The 20427-nt window shown below is 43.4% G+C and overlaps 1 protein-coding gene across 1 annotated transcript in view; it reads left to right on the top strand.

Annotated features, from left to right (window-relative positions):
• The window catches only part of LOC133750552 (NXPE family member 3-like), a 36698-nt gene that overhangs the window by 15199 nt on the left and 1072 nt on the right, over positions 1-20427 (top strand). Inside the window, exons 2-3 of the mRNA XM_062180123.1 lie at positions 688-767; positions 3142-3354. Of these exons, the coding sequence (XP_062036107.1) occupies positions 688-767; positions 3142-3354 (293 nt within the window). The remainder of the gene's footprint in view (positions 1-687; positions 768-3141; positions 3355-20427) is intronic.

Here is a 20427-nt window from a genome sequence, read left to right on the forward strand (position 1 = left end):
GACTTGCCTTGTCCTCGATGAGCTTGACAGTGTTGAGAAGTGCCGGTCAATTACACTGTAGGATTCCTCTGTACTGGAACTTTTCTTATGATTAGGTTGGAGCTGAGTGTTTGGGGAGGAAAACCACTTCTAGTCCCATCACAAGGGTACAATGCTATTAGCATGATTTGTCACCTCGCTGAAGAGGTGCTCATCAGGTTCCTAGGCTGTAAAATTGTGTCCCTACACCATCTTCTTCTTTCCAGCATTTTTGGAAGTCAGTATGCACAGTCCACACTTAAAATGCGGGGAGTGAGGCCGCCCACTGAGTTTTCATATAACAGAAAACGATTTGCTCCAGGGTGTGGTGGGAAAATGTCTTTCCTGGAAGGCTTGTGCATGTCCATCTATCAGAGGAGGATCACCTGGTCCAGCTCAGGTGTTCTTTTCCGACCTTAACTGTTAGTAAGCTGAGAGACACAAGGGCGGACTCATTGCAGGAAGTCTCTCCCAAGCTCCCAATAAGACTTCTCTTCTTTCTGTGTTTTCTGATCATCCTTGCCCCAAATTATGGAGTTGCTAATTATACTGTAGTCATGTCAATTTTTTTTTTAATTAGGCAGAGTAGAAATCACAAGTCCAGCAACCTTGACCCAGGCTTCCCTGGGCTTTACTAACCTTCTGTGCTGACTCTCGCTGTTTCTTCAGGAAAGTGACTGACAAGCTGCTCCCGCATGGCAATTCTCCAATTGAGATCACTGTGGCAGCCGCAGGGAATGTCAGTCTGGGTGAGTGGGGCTGGGATAGGCTGGGGGAGCGGGGTGGGACTTTTATGCCTGGACTGGCAGTTTTGTCTCTCCTTGCCGGGCCAGCACAGTACAGTGGCTAGTGGTGGGGGCTGAACTACGAGGCTTCACAGGTTTCACATGCTGTCCTTGTCAGTCATCATTCTTTTTTCTTTTTATCACTTTATGGAGGTATGACTGTTATAATACAAAATGCTATATATATTAAATGTTTGAGTATACACTTGGTATGTCTGAAGTAAGTATACACTCCTGATACCATCAAAACAATTAATGCCATAAACATGTTCATCACCTCCACAAGTTTCTCCCCATATTCTTTATGACGACGATGATGATGATGCAATAAAAATATCTAACAAAAGGTCTATCCTCTTAGTGAATTTTTAAATATACAGGACAAGGTGGTCATTTAGTGCCCGATACCATATCAGAGTGTCTGTTTCCAGTCCTGGCTCCTCCACATCTGATCCAGCTTCCTACTAACGCACTTCCTGGCAGGCAGCAGGTGGTGGCTCAAGTACTTGGGCCCCTGCCATCCATGTGAGAGACCAGGATGGGGTTCCAGGCTCCTGGCTTCAGCCTGGCCCATCCCTGGCTGTTGTGGGCATTTGGGGAGTGAACCAGCCCTTCAAACAAAATGAAAATAAATTTTGCAAAATAAACAGACAATATAACACTTAACTACAGGCTCTATGCCATACTACAGACCTCGAGGACTTATTCATCTTGTGTTTCTCAAACTTGGTACTCTTTGACCAATACCTCCCTGTTGCCACAGCCCCTTAATCCCTCTCAACCTCCCTTCTGCCATGTCTGTGTGACTATTATATTCCTCAGAGGAAGTGGGAGCATGCAGTAATTGTTCTGCACCTGGCCTAATGTCCTCCAGCTTCACTATGTTGTCACAAATGGCAGAGTATCCTCCTTTATCTTTGATTTTTTTATTTGCCCAGCTATAACAAGCTATAGCTTATAAGTGCATATATATGAAGTGCACAATGTGATACATACACACTGGGAAACCATTGCCACAAACAAGTTAATTAGCATGTAAGTGTTCCTATGGTAAGAACACTTAGGGCCCATGATCTCAGCAAATTTCAAGTATACAATACAGCATCATTAACTATAGTTAGGATCTACTATCTTAGCAAATTTCAAGTACACAATATTGCATCATTAACCACAGTCATCTTGCTGAACTTTAGATCCCCAGAACTTACTCATAACTGAAAGTTGGTAAGTTTTGACAACCAACTCCCCACTCCCCTCTAGCTCCCCTCTAGTGCACACATCTAGATCAGTTTGAATTCTGGGTTCCAGCCCAGCTCCAGCTGTTACAGGCAGTTGGGGGTGTGTGTGTGAACCAATGGACAGATTTCTTTCTCTCTCTCCCCTCTAGCTTCCACCCACTGGCAACCACCATTCCACTTTCTGATTCTATGAGAAACATAGAAACATGTTTTTTGAACATTGCACAAATAAGTGAAATCATACGGTATTTGTCTTTCTCCATCTGGCTTACTTCCCTGAGTACAGTGCTCTCCAAATTCATTCATGTCATCACAAACAGCAGGATTTCCTTTTTAAAGACTGAATATAATCTCATGTGTACATTCACCTTATCCATTCATCCACTGACAGACACTCAATATGTTGACCTGTTTGCTTGTCTCAGCTGTTGTGGATAATGCTACAATGAACATGGCAGTGTAAATACCCCTTCAACAGACTGATTGATCCTTAGGGCTTACAGACTCAGAAGTGGAATTGCTGGATCATATGGTAGCTTTACTTTCAATTTTTTTTAGGAACTGCCAGTTCCTATTCTTGATTACAGTGTCCCCCGCTGTAAATGGGGCTAAGAATAGTGCTTCATGGGTTTTGTAAAAGAATAAATGAAGTAACATATGTGAAGCACATGCAGGAATTCTCAACATACTGTGAGATATTAACAGTTTTTTGGCCGGCACCATGGCTTAACAAGCTAATCCTCCGCCTTGCGGGCGCCGGCACACCGGGTTCTAGTCCCGCTTGGGGCGCCGGACTCTATCCCGGTTGCCCCTCTTCCAGGCCAGCTTTCTGCTATGGCCCGGGAAGGCAGTGGAGGATAGCCCAAGTCCTTGGGCCCTGCACCCCATGGGAGACCAGGAGAAGCACCTGGCCCCTGGCTTTGGATCAGCGTGATGCGCTGGCCACAGCGGCCATTGGAGGGTGAACCAACGGCAAAAAGGAAGACCTTTCTCTCTGTCTCTGTCTCTCACTATCCACTCTGCCTGTCAAAAAAAAAAAAAAAAAAAAAGAGAGAGAGAGAGAGATTAACAGTTTTCTTTATGATTTCTCCTTCTTGTAGCCCTGTCCCCGCGGACCCCATGCCACCCAGGGCTCCCAGCCCCAAGGCCCTCTGGCTTCTACTACCGAGATGTGTGGCACTCACTGGCCTGCTCCGGTCGCTCCTTTTCCACTGAGGACAGCATCCGGGGCTGCCTGGCAGGCCACATCGTCCACATGATGGGGGACTCCACGCTTCGGCAGTGGTGGGAGTATCTGCGTGACACCGTGTCCTGTGAGTGCCCATGACGGAAGGGGAAGGCTACCTGTGGACTCAGGAAGGAAGAAGTGGAAGGGGAAGGCTCTGAAGAACCAAACTCCAAAGCTGGGGCGAGGTGGGCAGGATGCTGTGCTTTCCAGTGGGCGAAAGAGAAAGGCCTCAGAGCTGGGAGGGTGTTAAGTATCGTCACAGAGCTGCTTTCCTGGTTTAGTTAACCAGAAATTATGTAGTAAGTGCCAAAACCTTTCCCCATTTAGTGTCTAAATAAAATCTCCAGTTAGCCTCTTCAGTAAAGTTAAAATGTAAAGGACATAAAATTCCACCCCAGCCCACCTCAATTTCCTGGTTTTTTTTTTTTTTTGACTCGCTGCTGGGCTTGACCAGTATCTTGAAATCGATGGTAGTTCCCTTAGCACCTAAAGCTAAGTGATTTCTGCCAGATCTCTGTGCTTTCCTTAGTTTCTCCAAAAGTCGACCCATCCAATTCCAAATCTCTGATTTTCCTAAATAGTCAAGATTAATGGAAAACAAAACGATCGTGGAACTTAGAAGTAACTTCCCACAAAACAAACACTTAGCAGCTTTAGCAGTTATTTTAAGTAAAATTATGTCCCAGACAGTCAGTACAGAGATGATGGTAAAAGTGTCAGAGATGTTTGGGGAGTAGGAAGGTAGAGTAGAAATACCAGCCAGGTTGCCCATCAGATTGGGCCCTTGTTCAGTGACCATAATCTCTATAAACTCAGTCATAAAATTATCAAGAAGCAAATTGTAGTATTTGCTTGCCATCTATTGGAGGAAAGGCTACCTATTATTTCCAATTTTGAATGTGAAGCTCAGATACTTTCTTGGATTCCTAAAAAGCTTGGAAACTCACTGTATCGTCACCATGGTCAGTATCATCCAAGGTTCCCTTCCTTGGAGTGCACACATCCCTTAACAGAGTGCCTGAGTTCAAGTCCCCACTCCATTGCAAGTCCAGCTTCCTGCTAACATTCCCCCTGGGAGGCATTAGGTGATGGTTCAAGTCCTTGGGTCCTTGCTACTTATCTGGGAGATCAGATTGAGTTCTGGGTTCCGGCCCGCTCCAGCTGTTACAGGCAGTTGGGGGTGTGTGTGAACCAATGGACAGATTTCTTTCTCTCTCTCTCTCTCTCTTTCTAAAATGAATATTATGTGCTTAAAATGAGAATTTGACAAGTTATGACCTACCAGGGGCCTTCAAAAAGTTAATGGAATCAAGAAACACAATGTATAAAACTCAGAATATTTTAATACATAACCCAAGTAAGATTACCACATCTAACAAAATGAATAACTGAAAAATACGTTTAGAGATCTATGTCATTTTATGCAATAATGGCATGTGCCTCCAGGTTGCAATTTGGCACACAGCACAGGTATGAGTACACAGTGCGCACTGATCAAATCAGAGCAAGCAGTGTCTGTTTCCCCATCACCAATCTGTGATCAGAGCATTTGTGCCCTTCCTTTTCAGCCTGAACATTTGCTTAAATCTGCTATTCCATTAAGTCAAATTTCCTGACTTATTCCTTAAAAGTCCATAAAATTGGGTTTTCTAAACTTCATTTTAAGATTTACCTATTTGAAAGACAAAAAGAGAGAGATAGAGAATTCTTCCATCCACTTGTTTACTCTGAAAACGACTGCAATGGCTGGGACTGGGATAGGCCAAAGCCAGGAGCCAGAAAATCTATCCAGGTCTCCCACATGAGTGGCAGGGGTCCAAGTACTTGGGCCATCCTCTGCTGCTTTCCCAGGCACAGTAGTGGGGAGCTGGACCAGCAGCAAAGCAGCCAGTACTCAAACTGATATGGATGCTGGCATTGCAACTGGTGACTTGACCCACTGCATCACAATGCTGGTCACCTAAAATTTTCTTTTTTATCACAATTTTAAATTCACAGCATGATTTGAGAAGAAGATACAGAGATTTTTCATATATCCTTCACCTACCCCGTCACGCACACACACACACACACACACAGAGAAAGAGAGAGAGAGAGAGAGATGCCCTCTATTTTTAACATCTCCACCAGAGCGGTACGTTTGTGTTATGAATTAAACTGGAGAGAGACAGAGAGAGAGAGAGAGAGAGAGAGAGAGAGAGAGAGAGAGAGAGAGAGATGCCCTCTATTTTTAACATCTCCACCAAAGCGGTACGTTTGTGTTATGAATTAAACTCATGCAGATATTTAAACTCCAACATCTCATGCTCATGGTTGATGGATTCAGGGTGGAGACTTGAGCTAATGATGGCATCTGGGGGTGGGGGCTTGGTGAGAGGATTTGGGGTCATCAGGGGCTTGTCCTTAGAGGGCAGTTCTCATGAAAGGGTTGGTTACACAAGCCAGGCATGCCTCCTGTGTCTCTCTCTGCTGCCAAATCGCCAGGTGATCATTCCTCTGCACCTGCTCCGCCATTGCCAGCCTCCACCAGATGCCAGACTAATGAGCCCTTCTGATCTTGAACTGTGGACTTTTAAACTGTAAGCCAAAATCAACCTTTTCCTCCCCACAAGAGGCTCCTTAAAGCAACACAGATCTGACTGATACAATTTGTTACCATTGATGAACCCACCTTGGCACATCATTGTCGCTCATTACGATCACCCAAAGTCCATGGTCTGCATTAAGGTTTGCTTTTGGTGTTGTATACTCTATGGGTTTAGAATAATTACAAGTATCCACCAGAACAGCGTCATCCAGAGGGTTCTCACTGCCCTAAACATCTTTTGTGCTCTGCCTGTTCATCTCTTCCTCTCCAGCACCCAAAACCCTGAAAAACACAGATCTTATTGTCTTCAGGGTTTTTTGCCTTTTCCAGAGTGTCATATAATTGGTGTTGTACAGTACACATCTTCTCCCATTGGTTTATGTCAGTAATATACACTTAAGTTTCCTCTGTAACTTGATGGCTCAATTCTTCTTAGCCTTGAATAATCCAAACTCTGGAAGCATTGCTCTGTTTATCTATTAGCTTACTGAAGGACATTGCTCCCAGGTTTTGACAATTACGAACAAAGGTCCTATAAACATCTGTGTGCAGGTTTCTGTGTGGAAAGAAATTTCCAGCTCCTCTGGGTCTATCCAAGGTTGGAATTGTTTGCTAAAGCCATGACCCATTCCAGGATCTGACTGCCTGTGCTTCTTATCTTGATTCTTGTTTTTGGAGGAATCAGAGCCAACTGTTCTGCCCAATGCTCCACCTTCTGGAGCTGCCCAGTTGCTTCATTATGGTGACATTTAGTTTGTCCTTGATTTCTTGTGGTTGCTGTACTGGAATTTGGAGATATTCAACTTCAGCCTTTGTGTACACTCTGTTTTCAGCCCATTTGGGAGGCGCATCATATTTGACTGTTTATCATCAGTGGTGATAAGACTGACTGGTTCAGGGAATGGCAATCTGGTCCCTACCACCAACATGGTACGGTTATGATTCTCCCCCTTGGTACCAGAAAGTAATCTGTGTGTATCATGGTGGCACTCTGTGAACTCTAAGAAATAACCATGAGCCATACTTCTTTAAAAAAAAAAGATTTATTTATTTATTTGAAAGGCAGATTTACAGAGAGACAGAGACAGAGAGAGAGAGAGAGAGAGGGAGAAATATTGATCTTCCATCTGCTGGTTCACTCCTCAAATAGCCACAATGGCTGGGGCTAGGCCAGGGTGAAGTCAGGAGACAGAAGCTTCTTCTGGGTTGCTCACATAGGTGCAGAGCATTCCACTGCTTTCCCAGGCACGTTAGCAGGGAGCTGGATCAAAAATGGAGCAGCCAGGACTCAAACAGGTGCCCATATGGGTTGCAGATGGCAGCTTAACCTACTGTGCCACAGCATCCCACACCCCAACACCACTTATTGAAGAGACTCCTTTCCCCATTGTGTACAATTAATGTTCTTGTCAAAAATTAGTTGACCACAAATGCTTAGGCTTATTTTGAGACTCTTTATTTTTGGTCTATGTGTCTATTTTTGTTCCAATATCATATTGTTTGGATTACTACATCTTTGTAATATATTTTGGCATCAGGAAGTGATGCCTCTAGCTTCATTCTTCATGGTTCCATATGAATTTTATGATTGTTTTCCTACTTCTGTGAAAATGTCATTGGAATTTTGATAGCGATTGCATTGAATCTATAGGTTTCTTTGAGTAGTATGGACATTTTTACAATATTCATTCTTCCAAGCCACAGACTTGGGCTATCTCTTCATTTGTGCCTTATCTATTTTCTTTCATCAATGTTTCAAATTTTCAGTACACAGACTTTCACTTATTTGGTTAAATTTATTCCTAATTTTATTCTTTTTTATATTATTGTAAATGAGATCATTTTCTTAATTTCTTTCTCAGATAACTTGCTATTTTGGCATCAGGAAGTGATGCCTCTAGCTTCGTTCTTCCTGCCAAGGAAGATCCAGCTCTCTGCTATGTCCTGGGAAAGCAGCAGAAGATGGCCCAAGTCCTTGAGCCCCTGTCCCCACATGGGAGACCAGGAAGAAGCTCCTGGCTCCTGGCTTCCGACTGGCACAGCTCCAGCTGTTGCAGTCATCTAGGGAGTGAACCAGCAGTTGGAAGACCTCTCTCTCTCTGCCTCTCCTCTCTTCTGTGTAACTCTGACTTTCAAATAAATAAATAAATCTTTTTTTTTTTTTTTTATTAAACTTTTATTTAATGAATATAAATTTCCAAAGTATAGTTTATGGGTTACAATGGCTTCCCCCCTCGCATAACTTCCCTCCCGCCCGCAACCCTCCCCCCTCCCGCTCCCCCTCTCCCTCCATTCGTGTAAGGATTCATTTTCAATTCTCTTTATATACAGAAGATCAGTTTAGTATACATTAGGTAAAGATTTCAACATTTTGCCCACATAGCAACATCAAGTGAAAAAACTACCATTGGATTACTAATTATAGCATTAAATCGCAATGTACAGCACATTAAAGACAGAGATCCTACAAAAATTTTTTTCAAATTAATTAATTTTCTATGCCATTTCCATTTTAACACCAGGTTGTTTTTTTTTTTTTTTTTCCTTCCTTTTTTTTTTTTTTTTCGTTTCCAATTCTCTTTATATACAGAAGATCACTTCAGTCTATAATTAGCAAAGACCTCATCAGTCTGCGCCCACACAGAAACGCAAAGTATAAAAATACTGTTTCAGTACCAGTCATAGCATCACTTGGCTTTAAACGACACATTAGGGACAGATCCCACATGGGGTGTAAGTACACAGTGACTCCTGTTGCTGACTTAACAATTTGACACTCCTGTTCATGGCATCAGTAATCTCCCTAGGCTCTAGTCATGAGTTGCCAGGGCTATGGAAGCCTTTAGAGTTCGCTGACTTTGATCTTATTCCGATAGGGTCATAGTCAAAGTGGAGGTTCTCTCCTCCCTTCGGAGAAGGGTACCTCCTTCTTTGATGGCCCCGTTCTTTCCACTGGGATCTCACTCACAGAGATCATTCATTTAGGTCTTTTTTTTTTTTTTCCATGGTATCTTGGCTTTCCATGCCTGCTATACTCTCATGGGCTCTTCAGCCAGATCTGAATGCCTTGAGGGCTGATTCTGAGGCCAGAGTGTTGTTTAGGACATCTGCCATCCTATGAGTCTGCTGTGTATCCCACTTCCCATGTTGGATCTTTCTCTCCCTTTTTGATTCTATCAGTTAGTATTAGCAGATACTTGTCTTGTTTGTGTGATCTCTTTGACTCTTAGACCTATCAGAGCTATCAATTGTGAGCTGAAATTGATCACTTGGACTAGTGCGATGGCATTGGTACATGCCATCCTGATGGGATTGTGTTGGAATCCCCTGGCACATTTCCAACTCCACCATTTGCGGCCAGTCCGATTGAGCATGTTCCAAATTGTTCCTCTCCTCCCTCTCTTTTTCCACTCTTAGATTTAACAGGGATCTCTTTTCAGTTAAATTTAAACACCTAAGAATAATTGTGTGTTAATTACTGAGTTCAACCAACAGTACTAGAACAACAACAATAACAGCAAATACCAAAAAGGATAAAATATTACATTGTACATCTAAAGTCAGGACAGGAGCTGATCAGTTCATTGTTGCTTATAGTGTTCATTTAATAGGTTTCCCCTTTGGCGCTCAGTTGTCACCGATCAGGGAAAACAAATGATATTTTTCTCTTTGGGACTGGCTTAATTCACTCAGCATGATGTTTTCCAGATTGCTCCATCTTGTTGCAAATGACTGGGTTTCGTTGTTTCTTACTGCTGCATAGTATTCTATGGAGTACATGTCCCATAATTTCTTTATCCAATCTACTGTTGATGGGCATTTGGGTTGGTTCCAGGTCTTAGCTATTGTGAATTGAGCTGCAATAAACATTAATGTGCAGATGGCTTTTTTATTAGCCAAATTAATTTCCTTTGGGTAAATTCCAAGGAGTGGGATGGCTGGGTTGTATGGTAGGGTTATGTTCAGGTTTCTGAGGAATCTCCAGACAGACTTCCATAGTGGCTTAACCAGTTTGCATTCCCACCAACAGTGGGTTAGTGTTCCTTTTTCCCCACATCCTCTCCAGCAGCTGTTGTTGGTAGATTTCTGAATGTGAGCCATTCTCACCGGGGTGAGATGGAACCTCATTGTGGTTTTGATTTGCATTTCTCTGATTGCTAGTGATCTTGAACATTTTTTCATGTGTCTGTTGGCCATTTGGATTTCCTCTTTCGAAAAATGTCTATTGAGGTCCTTGGCCCATCTCTTAAGTGGGTTGTTTGTTCTGTTTTTGTGGATTTTCTTGATTTCTTTGTAGATTCTGGTTATCAATCCTTTATCTGTAGTATAGTTTGCAAATATTTTTTCCCATTCTGTTGGTTGCCTCTTCACTTTCCTGACTGTTTCTTTTGAAGTACAGAAACTTCTCAATTTGATGCAATCCCAAAAGTTAATTTTGGTTTTCACTGCCTGTGCTGTTGGAGTATTTTCCAGGAAGTCTTTGCCTGTGCCTATATCTTGCAGGGTTTCTCCAATGCTCTCTAATAATTTGATGGTTTCGGGTCGTAGGTTTAAGTCTTTAATCCATGTTGAGTGAATTTTTGTGTAAGGTGATAGGTATGGGTCTTGCTTCAAGCTTCTGCATGTGGAAATCCAATTTTCCCAGCACCATTTATTGAATAGGCTGTCCTTATTCCAGGGTTTAGATTTGGATCTTTGGTCAAATATAAGTTGGCTGTAGATGTTTGGATTGATTTCTGGTGTTTCTATTCTGTTCCATTGGTCTATCCATCTGTTTCTGTACCAGTACCATGCTGTTTTGATAACAACTGCCCTGTAGTATGTCCTAAAATCAGGTATTGTGATGCCTCCGGCTTTGTTTTTGTTGTACAGGATTGCTTTGGCTATTCGAGGTCTTCTGTGTCTCCATATGAATTTCAGCATCATTTTTTCCAGATCTGAGAAGAAGGTCTTTGGGATCTTGATGGGTATTGCATTGAATGTATAAATTGTTTTTGGGAGAATAGACATTTTGATGATATTGATTCTTCCAATCCATGAGCATGGAAGATTTCTCCATTTTTTGGTATCCTCTTCTATTTCTTTCTGTAAGGTTTTGTAGTTTTCATCGTAGAGATCTTTAACGTCTTTGGTTAAGTTTATTCCAAGGTATTTGATTGTTTTTGTAGCTATTGTGAATGGGATTGATTTTAGAAGTTCTTCCTCGGCCGTGGCATTGCCTGTGTATACAAAGGCTGTTGATTTTTGTGCATTGATTTTATATCCTGCTACTTTGCCAAACTCTTCGATGAGTTCCAGCAGTCTCTTAGTAGAGTTCTTTGGGTCCCCTAAATAAAGAATCATATCATCTGCAAAGAGGGATAGTTTGAGTTCTTCCTTCCCGATTTGTATCCCTTTAATTTCTTTTTCTTGCCTAATAGCTCTGGCCAAAACTTCCAGAACTATATTGAATAGCAGTGGTGAGAGAGGACATCCCTGTCTGGTACCAGATTTCAGTGGAAATGCTTCCAACTTTTCCCCATTCAATAGGATGTTGGCCGTGGGTTTTTCATATATTGCTTTGATTGTATTAAGGAATGTTCCTTCCATACCCAGTTTGCTTAGAGTTTTCATCATGAAAGGGTGTTGTATTTTATCAAATGCTTTCTCTGCGTCTATTGAGAGAATCATATGGTTTTTCTTCTGCAGTCTGTTAATGTAGTGTATTACGTTGATTGTTTTGCGAATGTTGAACCATCCCTGCATACCGGGGATGAATCCCACTTGGTCTGGGTGGATGATCTTTCTGATGTGTTGTTGCATTCTATTGGCCAGAATTTTATTGAGGATTTTTGCATCTATGTTCATCAGGGATATTGGTCTGTAATTCTCTTTCAATGTTGCGTCTCTTTCTGGCTTAGGAATTAAGGTGATGGTGGCTTCATAGAAAGAATTTGGGAGGATTCCCTCTTTTTCGATTGCTCTAAATAGTTTGAGGAGAATTGGAGTTAGTTCTTCTCTAAATGTCTGGTAGAACTCAGCAGTGAATCCATCTGGTCCTGGGCTTTTCTTTGTTGGGAGGGCCTTTATTACTGTTTCAATTTCTGTGTCAGTTATTGGTCTGTTTAGGTTTTCTATGTCTTCCTGGCTCAATTTTGGGAGGTTATATGTGTCCAAAAATCTTTCCATTTCTGATAGATTTCCCTGTTTGCTGGCATACAAGTCCTTGTAGTAATTTCTGATGATTCTTTTTATTTCTGTGGCATCTGTTGTTATGTTTCCCATTTCATCTCTGATCCTATTGATTTGGGTCTTTTCTCTTCTTTTTTTAGTTAGTTGGGCCAATGGGGTGTCAATTTTGTTTATTTTTTCAAAAAACCAGCTCCTCGTTTGGCTGATTTTTTGTAATGTTTTTTTGGATTCAATCCTGTTGATTTCTTCTCTGATTTTAATTATTTCTCTTCTCCTACTGGGTTTAGGTTTGGTTTGCTGCAGATTTTCTAGATCCTTGAGGTGACTTGAAAGCTCATCTATTTGGTGCCTTTCCAATTTCTTGATGTAGGCACCTATTGATATAAACTTTCCTCTTAACACTGCTTTTGTTGTATCCCATAGGTTTTGGTATGTTGTGCTGTTATCCTCATTTATTTCCAGAAAATTTTTGATTTCTCTTTTAATTTCTTCTATGACCCATTGTTCATTCAGGAGCATGTTGTTCAATCTCCATGTGTTTGCTCGTGCTCTAGGGATTCCTGAGTTGCCAATTTCCAATTTCATTCCTTTATGGTCTGAGAAGCTGCATGGTACGATTCTAATTTTTTTGAATTTGCTGAGACTTGCTTTATGGCCTAGTATGTGGTCAATCCTAGAGAGGGTTCCATGTACTGCTGAGAAGAATGTAAAGTCCTTAGATGTAGGATGAAATGTTCTGTAGATATCTGTTAGATCCATTTGGGCTATAGTGTCATTTAAATCTACTGTCTCCTTGTTGATCTTCTGTCCTGATGATCTGTCTATCTCTGAGAGTGGAGTATTGAAGTCCCCCAGTACTATTGTATTGGGGTCTAAGTCTCCCTTTAAGTCCCTTAACAAGTCTTTTAAATAAGCTGGTGCCCTGTAATTAGGTGCATATACATTGATAATCGTTATATCTTCCTGTTGAATGGATCCCTTAATCATTATATAGTGCCCCTCTTTGTCTCTCCTAACAGTTTTTGTGGTAAAGTTTATGTTGTCTGATATTAAGATGGCTACGCCCGCTCTCTTTTCATTTCTGTTGGCATGGTATATCTTTTTCCAGCCCTTCACTCTCAGCTTGTATGGATCATTGTTGGATAGATGGGTTTCTTGTAGGCAGCAAAAGGATGGGTTTTGTTCCTTGACCCAATCCGCCAATCGGTGTCTTTTAACTGGACAGTTCAAGCCATTAACATTCAGTGTGACTATTGAGAAGGAGTAACTTTGCCCTGCCATTTGCCAAAGATATTTTCTGATATCTGGTTTGAGATTCCTGTGATCTTTTGCTGTGAGGTTTCCTTCCTTTACCTTCTTTCATATTGGTGACCGTGTTTCTGTGTTTCTGTATGTAACACATCTTTAAGCATCTTTTGCAGGGCTGGACGAGTGGCGACAAATTCTTTCAATTTCTGTTTGCTGTGAAAGGTCTTAATTTCACCTTCATTCACAAATGAGAGCTTTGCAGGATATAATATTCTGGGCTGGCAGTTTTTCTCTCTTAGTACCTGGGCTATATCTCGCCATTCTCTCCTGGCTTGTAGGGTTTCTGATGAGAAATCAGCTGTAAGTCTAATTGGAGATCCTCTGAGAGTAATCTGGCGTTTCTCTCTTGCACATTTTAGGATCTTTTCTTTATGTTTCACTGTGGTGAGTTTGATTACGACGTGTCGTGGTGAGGATCTCTTTTGATCATGTTTATTAGGGGTTCTCTGAGCTTCCTGTACTAGGATGTCTCTGTCCTTCTCCAAACCTGGGAAATTTTCTGCTAGTATCTCACTAAAAAGGCCTTCTAATCCTTTCTCCCTTTCCATGCCTTCAGGAACTCCTAGAACCCGAATGTTGGTTTTTTTAATAGTATCCTGTAGATTCCTGACAGTGTTTTTTAGATTTCTAATTTCTTCTTCTTTTCTTTGATTTGACTGTTTCCTTTCCTGTTCTCTGTCTTCTAATTCCGATATTCTCTCTTCTGCTTCACCCATTCTGTTTTTAAGGCTCTCTAATGTGTTTGCCATTTGATCCATTGTGTTCTTCATTTCATTGTGGTTTTTTGTCACTATCGAGAATTCCTGTTCCATTAGTTTTTTCATTTCATTTTGATTCCTCCTTAATATTTCATTTTCACGGGAGAGATTTTCTATCTTGTCCATTAAGGATTTCTGTAGTTCAAGAATTTGTTTTTGAGAACTTCTTAATGTTCTTATCAATTTTTTGAAATCTGCTTCTTGCAGTTCCTCTATGTCTTCATCTTCATAATCTTGCATTGGTGTGTCCTGTTCACTTGGGGGCGTCATAGTGCCTTCCTTGTTCTTGGTACCTCCGCTTCTATGTTTCTTGCTTGGCATGTTAGAGATAATTTGTGGTGTTTTTGTTTTTGTTTTTTTTTTTTTTCTCTCGTTATACTATGCCTCTAAGTGAGCTGTCTGCTTTGTTGGAGCCTTCGGGGCTGTGATGGGTGTGGCCAGAGAGCTATGCTTGTTTCTTGAGGTTTAAGGCTGTGTAAAAGCGCGCTGGGTAGATTTTGCGGGTCGTCTCCCGCAGTTGGTTATCTGGAAGCGTTTCTTCTGCAGTTTTTCCTTGAATCTTTTCCTGAAGCCTTGTCTCAGCTGGTGATCCAAGACACCACCTGGGGCTTCTCCCGTGATCTTCCTCTTTAGGCGCTGTCGCCTAGGGCCAGCCGGGCCACAGGATCGCTGCGGCCACCGCTGTCACCACCGCCGCTGTAGTACCTGCGCGCGCTCCCCGGGACTGGGGCGGTGGAGGGAGGCGCTCGGGAGGCCCCCGCCGCCGCCGCCGCCGCAGTGCCCGCGCACGCTCCCCGGGGCTGTGACCGTGGAGAGAGGCGGTCAGGGCGCCGCCGCCGCTGCCGCTGCCGCCGCTGCAGTGCCCGCGCGCACTCCCCGAGGCTGGGACCGTGGAGAGAGGCGGTCAGGGCGCCGCCGCCGCCGCCTCCTCCGCCGCCGCCGCTGCAGTGCCCGCGCGCGTTCCCCGGGGCTGGGACCGTGGAGAGAGGCGGTCAGGGCGCCGCCGTCGCTGCCGCTGCCGCCGCCGCTGCAGTGCCCGCGCGCGCTCCCCGAGGCTGGGACCGTGGAGAGAGGCGGTCAGGGCGAATAAATCTTTTTTTTAAAAAAAGTCATTTGGTCCTGGATTTTCCTTTGTTGGAAGGTTTTGTATTACTGATTTGCTCTCCTAACTCATTATTGATCTGTTCATATTTTTTTAGATTTATTTTATTTATTTGAAAGACAGAGTTACAGAGAGAGGTAGAGACACAGAGAGAGGTCTTCCATCCACTGGTTCTCTCCCCGGATGGCTGCAACAGCCGGAGCTGCGCCGATTCGAAGCCAGGAGCCAGGAGCTTCTTCTGAGTTTCCCAAGTGGGTGCAGGGGCCCAAGGACTTGGGCCATCTTCTACTGCTTTCCTAGGCCATAGCAGAGAGCTGGATTGGAAGTGGAGCAGCCGGGACTTGAACTGGCGCCTAGACTAGAACCAGTGCCCATATGGGATGCTGGCGCTTCAGGCCAGGGCGTTAACCTGCTGTGCCACAGTGCCTGCCCCAATCTGTTCATATTTTCTATTTGCTCATGATCCAATCTTTTTTTTTTTTTTTTGACAGGCAGAGTGGATAGTGAGAGAGAGAGACAGAGAGGAAGGTCTTCCTTTTTGCCATTGGTTCACCCTCCAATGGACGCTGCAGCCGGCGCATCTCGCTGATCCAAAGCAAGGAGCCAGGTGCTTCTCCTGGTCTCCCATGCGGGTGCAGGGCCCAAGCACTTGGGCCATCCTCCACTGCCTTCCCGGGCCATAGCAGAAGGCTGGCCTGGAAGAGGGGCAACCGGGATAGATTCCGGTGCCCCGACCGGGACTAGAACCCGGTGTGCCGGCGCTGCAAGGTGGAGGATTAGCCTGTTAAGCCACTGTGCCAGCCTCATGATCCAATCTTGATAGGTTGTATGTTTCTAGGAATTTATCCATTTCTTTTAGGTTACCCAGTTGTTGGTATATAATTGTTCATTGTAGTCTCTTACGATCCTTTGTATTTCTGTGGTATCATTTTTTTAAAGATTTATTTTTATTTATTTGAAAAGCAGAGTTAGAGAGAGAGGGACACACACATCACACACACACACACACACACAGAGAGAGAGATGTCTTCCCTCTGCTGGTTCACACCAGAGAGAGAGAGAGAGAGAGAGAGAGACGTCTTCCCTCTGCTGGTTCACACCCCAAATGGCCACAATGGCCAGGGCTGGGCTAGGTCTAAGCAAGGAGCCTGTAAATCCATCCAGGTCTCCCACATGGTTGGCAGGGGCCCAAGTCCTTGGGTCATCCTCTCCTGCCCTCCCAGGCAGACCAGTATGAAGCTGGATGAGAAGCGGGGCAGCCAGGACTTCAATAGGTGCTCCAATATGGGTTGCTGAGGTTGCTGGTGGCAGCCCAATCCACTGTACCACAATGCCAGCCCCAATTTCCACATACTTATGAATTTGCCCAAATTCCTTCCATTGTCGATTTCTAGTTTCATACCACTATATTCAGAAAAGATACTTGAGCTGATTGTAGTCTCTTTAACTTTGTCTAGACTTGTTTTGTGAGCCAATTTATGATTTGTCTTGAAGAATGTTCTTGTGTGGTAGAGAAAAACAAATGTGTATTTTTCTTCAGTTGGGTTGGATATTCTGGATATGTCTGTTAGGACATTTGGTATAGCGTATTATTCAAATCCACTGTCCTTATTGAATTTGTCTGGATGACTTATCCATTGTTGAAACTGGGATATTGAAGTCCTCAACTATCACTATACTGCCATCTCTTCTTTCAGTTTTGTTAATTTGCTTTATATATTCAGGTGCCCCAGTATTAGGCACATTTATATTTATAATTGGCAGAGTGGACAGTGAGAAAGAGAGAGAGAGAGAAAGAGAAAGGTCTTCCTTTTCTGTTGGTTCACCCCGCAATGGCCACTGTGGCCGGTGCGCTGCGCCAATCCGAAGCCAGGAGCCAGGTGCTTCCTCCTGGTCTCCCATGCGGGTGCAGGGCCCAAGGACCTGGGCCATCCTCCACTGCACTCCTGGGCCACAGCAGAGAACTGGACTGGAAGAGGGGCAACCGGGATAGAATCCGGCGCCCCAACCGGGACTAGAACCCGGGGTGCCAGCGCCGCAGGCGGAGGATTAGCCTATTGAGCTGTGGCGCCGACCTGTTATATTCTCTTGATGAATTGACTCCTTTATCATCTATAATGACCTCTTTTGTCATCTGTTGTAGATTTTGACTGAAAGTCTCTTTTGTCTGTTAGAAGTATAGCCACTCATGCTCTCTTTTGGCTATCGTTTCCATGGTATATCGATTTCCACCCCTTAACTTTCAGTCTGTGTGTGTGCCGAAGGCTTAATTGTAGGCAGAATACTGTTGAGTCTTAGTACAGCTTTTTAAATTTGCTGTCCAATGTTCATTGCAAAAATGTGTCTTATCACAGGATACTTGGTCCTATTCAGATCTTTTCTGTACAAGCAATGCCACTGTGAATTAGTTTGTCCAGATATGTGATATTTATCCAGGTGTTGGGGAGACAAACTTCCAGGAGTTGAATGTGTCAGATTGTAAATGCACATATAAATTTGTTTAACATTGCGCGATTCCCCTTTTTACACATTCAACAACAGTGCATGAGAGGGTCTGTTTCCTTCTCTCCTCAAAGGACTATTGTTTGGACTTTTATCTCAGTTGAATAGGTGAGACATTAAACTGATTCTAGTACATCTTAAGTCTATTGATCTCCACGTCATCATTTCTACCTGTTTTTCTCTTATGTTTCCGGTTTTTATTTTCTCAGTCTCCTCCTCTTGTACCTAGCTTCTCAATAATGAAGATCTTTGCAGTTCTACTTGGAGCTCTATTACCCCTTGTTGTGATCTTGCCCATTCCTATGGCTATGGCAACATCCATAATTATAATAAATCCCAAATTTATCTTTCTGGCCCAGACCCCTTTTATGAACTCCAGCTGCAACCTTGATGTCTCCATGTAGATGTCTCTCAACTATTTTAAAAGTTAGTACTGGGCAGTGTTGTGGCACAGCTGGTTAAGCTGCTGCCTGCAACACCAGCATCCCATATAAGAGTGCTAGTTCAAGTTTCAGCTGCTCTGTTTCCAATCCAGCTCCCTGATAATGCATCTGGAAAGGCGACAGAAGATGTCCCAGGTACTTGAGCCCTTTCCACACATGTGGAAGACCAAGGTGGAGTTCTGGGCTTCTGGCTTCAACCTGGCCCAGCCCCAGCCATTGAGGCAGCCGTTTGGGAAGTGAACCAGCAGATAGGAGATCTCTCTTTCTGTCTCCCCCTCTCTCTGTCACTCTGCATTTTAAATAAATCTTTTAAAACATTTAACATAGTACTAACCTCTGGATCACCCTACCCCTCCCTCATAACTAAAATATAATCCATATTTCCTGAAACACAGTAAGTGCCATTATTTCATTACTTCTTAAACCAGAAATCTAGAAATCAGGCACAGCTCCTGGTCTCTGATACCAGCATTCAATTAATTATCTAATACTATCTACTCTATATCGGAAACATCTGGAACCTACCCCTCTCCCTCTATCTCTACTTCTTTCCATTCTTGACCATTGCTAAGCCTACAGCAAAGTCCTTCAAACTGGGCTCCCCTTTTCACTTCTTGGTGTCTCTGCTTCTATCCGTTTTTTTTTTTTTTTTTTTTTTTTTTTTGCAAAGGAGCAAGCAGGTGTTGCAGCTCAACAGTTAAGCTACTGCTGCTTGGAGCGCCCACATCCTATATAGGAGTGCCCGGGTTTGAGTCCTGGTTCCACTTCTAATTCAGCTTCCTACTCATGCACACCCTGGGAGGCAGCAAGTGATAGCTCAAGTACTGGAGTCCTTGCCACCCATGTGGGAGACCTGAATGGAGTTCTGGGCTCCTGGCTTTAACTTGGCTATTGTAAGCATTTGTGTACTGAACCAGCAGATGGAAAATCTCTCTCTCTCTCTCTCTCTCTCTCTCCCCCCCCCACCTCTGTCACTCTGCCTTCCAAATAAATAAATAAAATTAAAGTGAAAATAGAATCATATAATTCGTTCAGTGAACCCCAAAATCAAAATCATTAACTGCATGGTCTGACTCTGTCTCTAACTTCATCTCATATCATCCCTTGTGCTTCAAGAACACAAACCTTTCAGAGCCTCAAAATTCCCAATATTCCTTTTACATTAGGAAATGCCTCCCCTCTCCTTTGTGTGTGTGTGTGTGTGTTAGTTACATAAGCAGAAGGATTTATGTCTCTTTTTAGCCACTTTATATAAAAGTACCCAGAACAGAACAGTGCCTGTGAGATAGCCGATGCCTCAATCTGTACTTGTGGAATACTGCTAGATGAATGCAGCCAATAGTGTCACAAGCCTAAATTAAAAGTTGGATGCAAGGGGTTCACATAGTAGCATAGAGGGTTGGGCCACCACCTGTGATGCTGGCATCCCATACGAGTGCCAGTTCAAGTTCTGGCTGCTGCATTTCCAATCCATCTGCCTGATAATCCACCTGGGAAAGCAACAGGAGATGGCCCAAGTGCTTAGGCTCCTGTACCCACACAGGAGACCTGGATGGAGTTCAAAGCAATAGCGTAGACCCAGCTGTTATGTCCACTGGAGAGTAAACCAGCAGATGCAAGATTCTCATTCTCTCTCTCTCTCTCTGCTTATCAAATAAATAAATAAACATTTTTTAAAAAGTTGAATGCAAGAGTTGGAAGTAAAAAATCTTAAAAATGAAGAAGGAATAGGACTTGTTGAGTGATCTGAATTTAGACTCAGACACAGAGCAGCACCAGATATGCCTCGGAGAACTGAGAAAAAAGGAGAAAACACCAAAAACCATTCAAGGTGGAGCTGACTGGTCTGGGTGATGGAGGAGATTCGGGAAGTAGTGAGCAAGATTTGTGCAGAGACTGTAGATTCACTTCCCACATATCACGTTTAAGGCAGTGGAGAAACATTAGAGAGAAAAAGCAACTGGGCTTGTGGAGCGTGCAGTCAAAGGCCAGGAAGCCACAGCTCTTAGGAAACCTCTGAAAAGCTGGAAGTGAGTGAATTTTCCCACAAGGCAGTTGGTGGAGAAAAGTGGGCGCCAGCGACAGAAATGTAGTGAATGCCTTCACCTGCAAAGTGCGAGGGAAATATGAAGCAAACGACTAAGCAAAGAATGACTAGAACAGTAGGAAAACAGTGGGATAATGTAAGGTTACAGAGAGAAGACAAGACAGTGGTTTGGGGGAGTGATCGACCAGCAGAGGGACATCAGCGCTACAGAGCTAAGGCTAAGTCTAAAGGAGCCTGGGT

Source organism: Lepus europaeus, chromosome 21 (assembly GCF_033115175.1).
Source record: "Lepus europaeus isolate LE1 chromosome 21, mLepTim1.pri, whole genome shotgun sequence".
Classification (NCBI taxonomy): domain Eukaryota; kingdom Metazoa; phylum Chordata; class Mammalia; order Lagomorpha; family Leporidae; genus Lepus; species Lepus europaeus.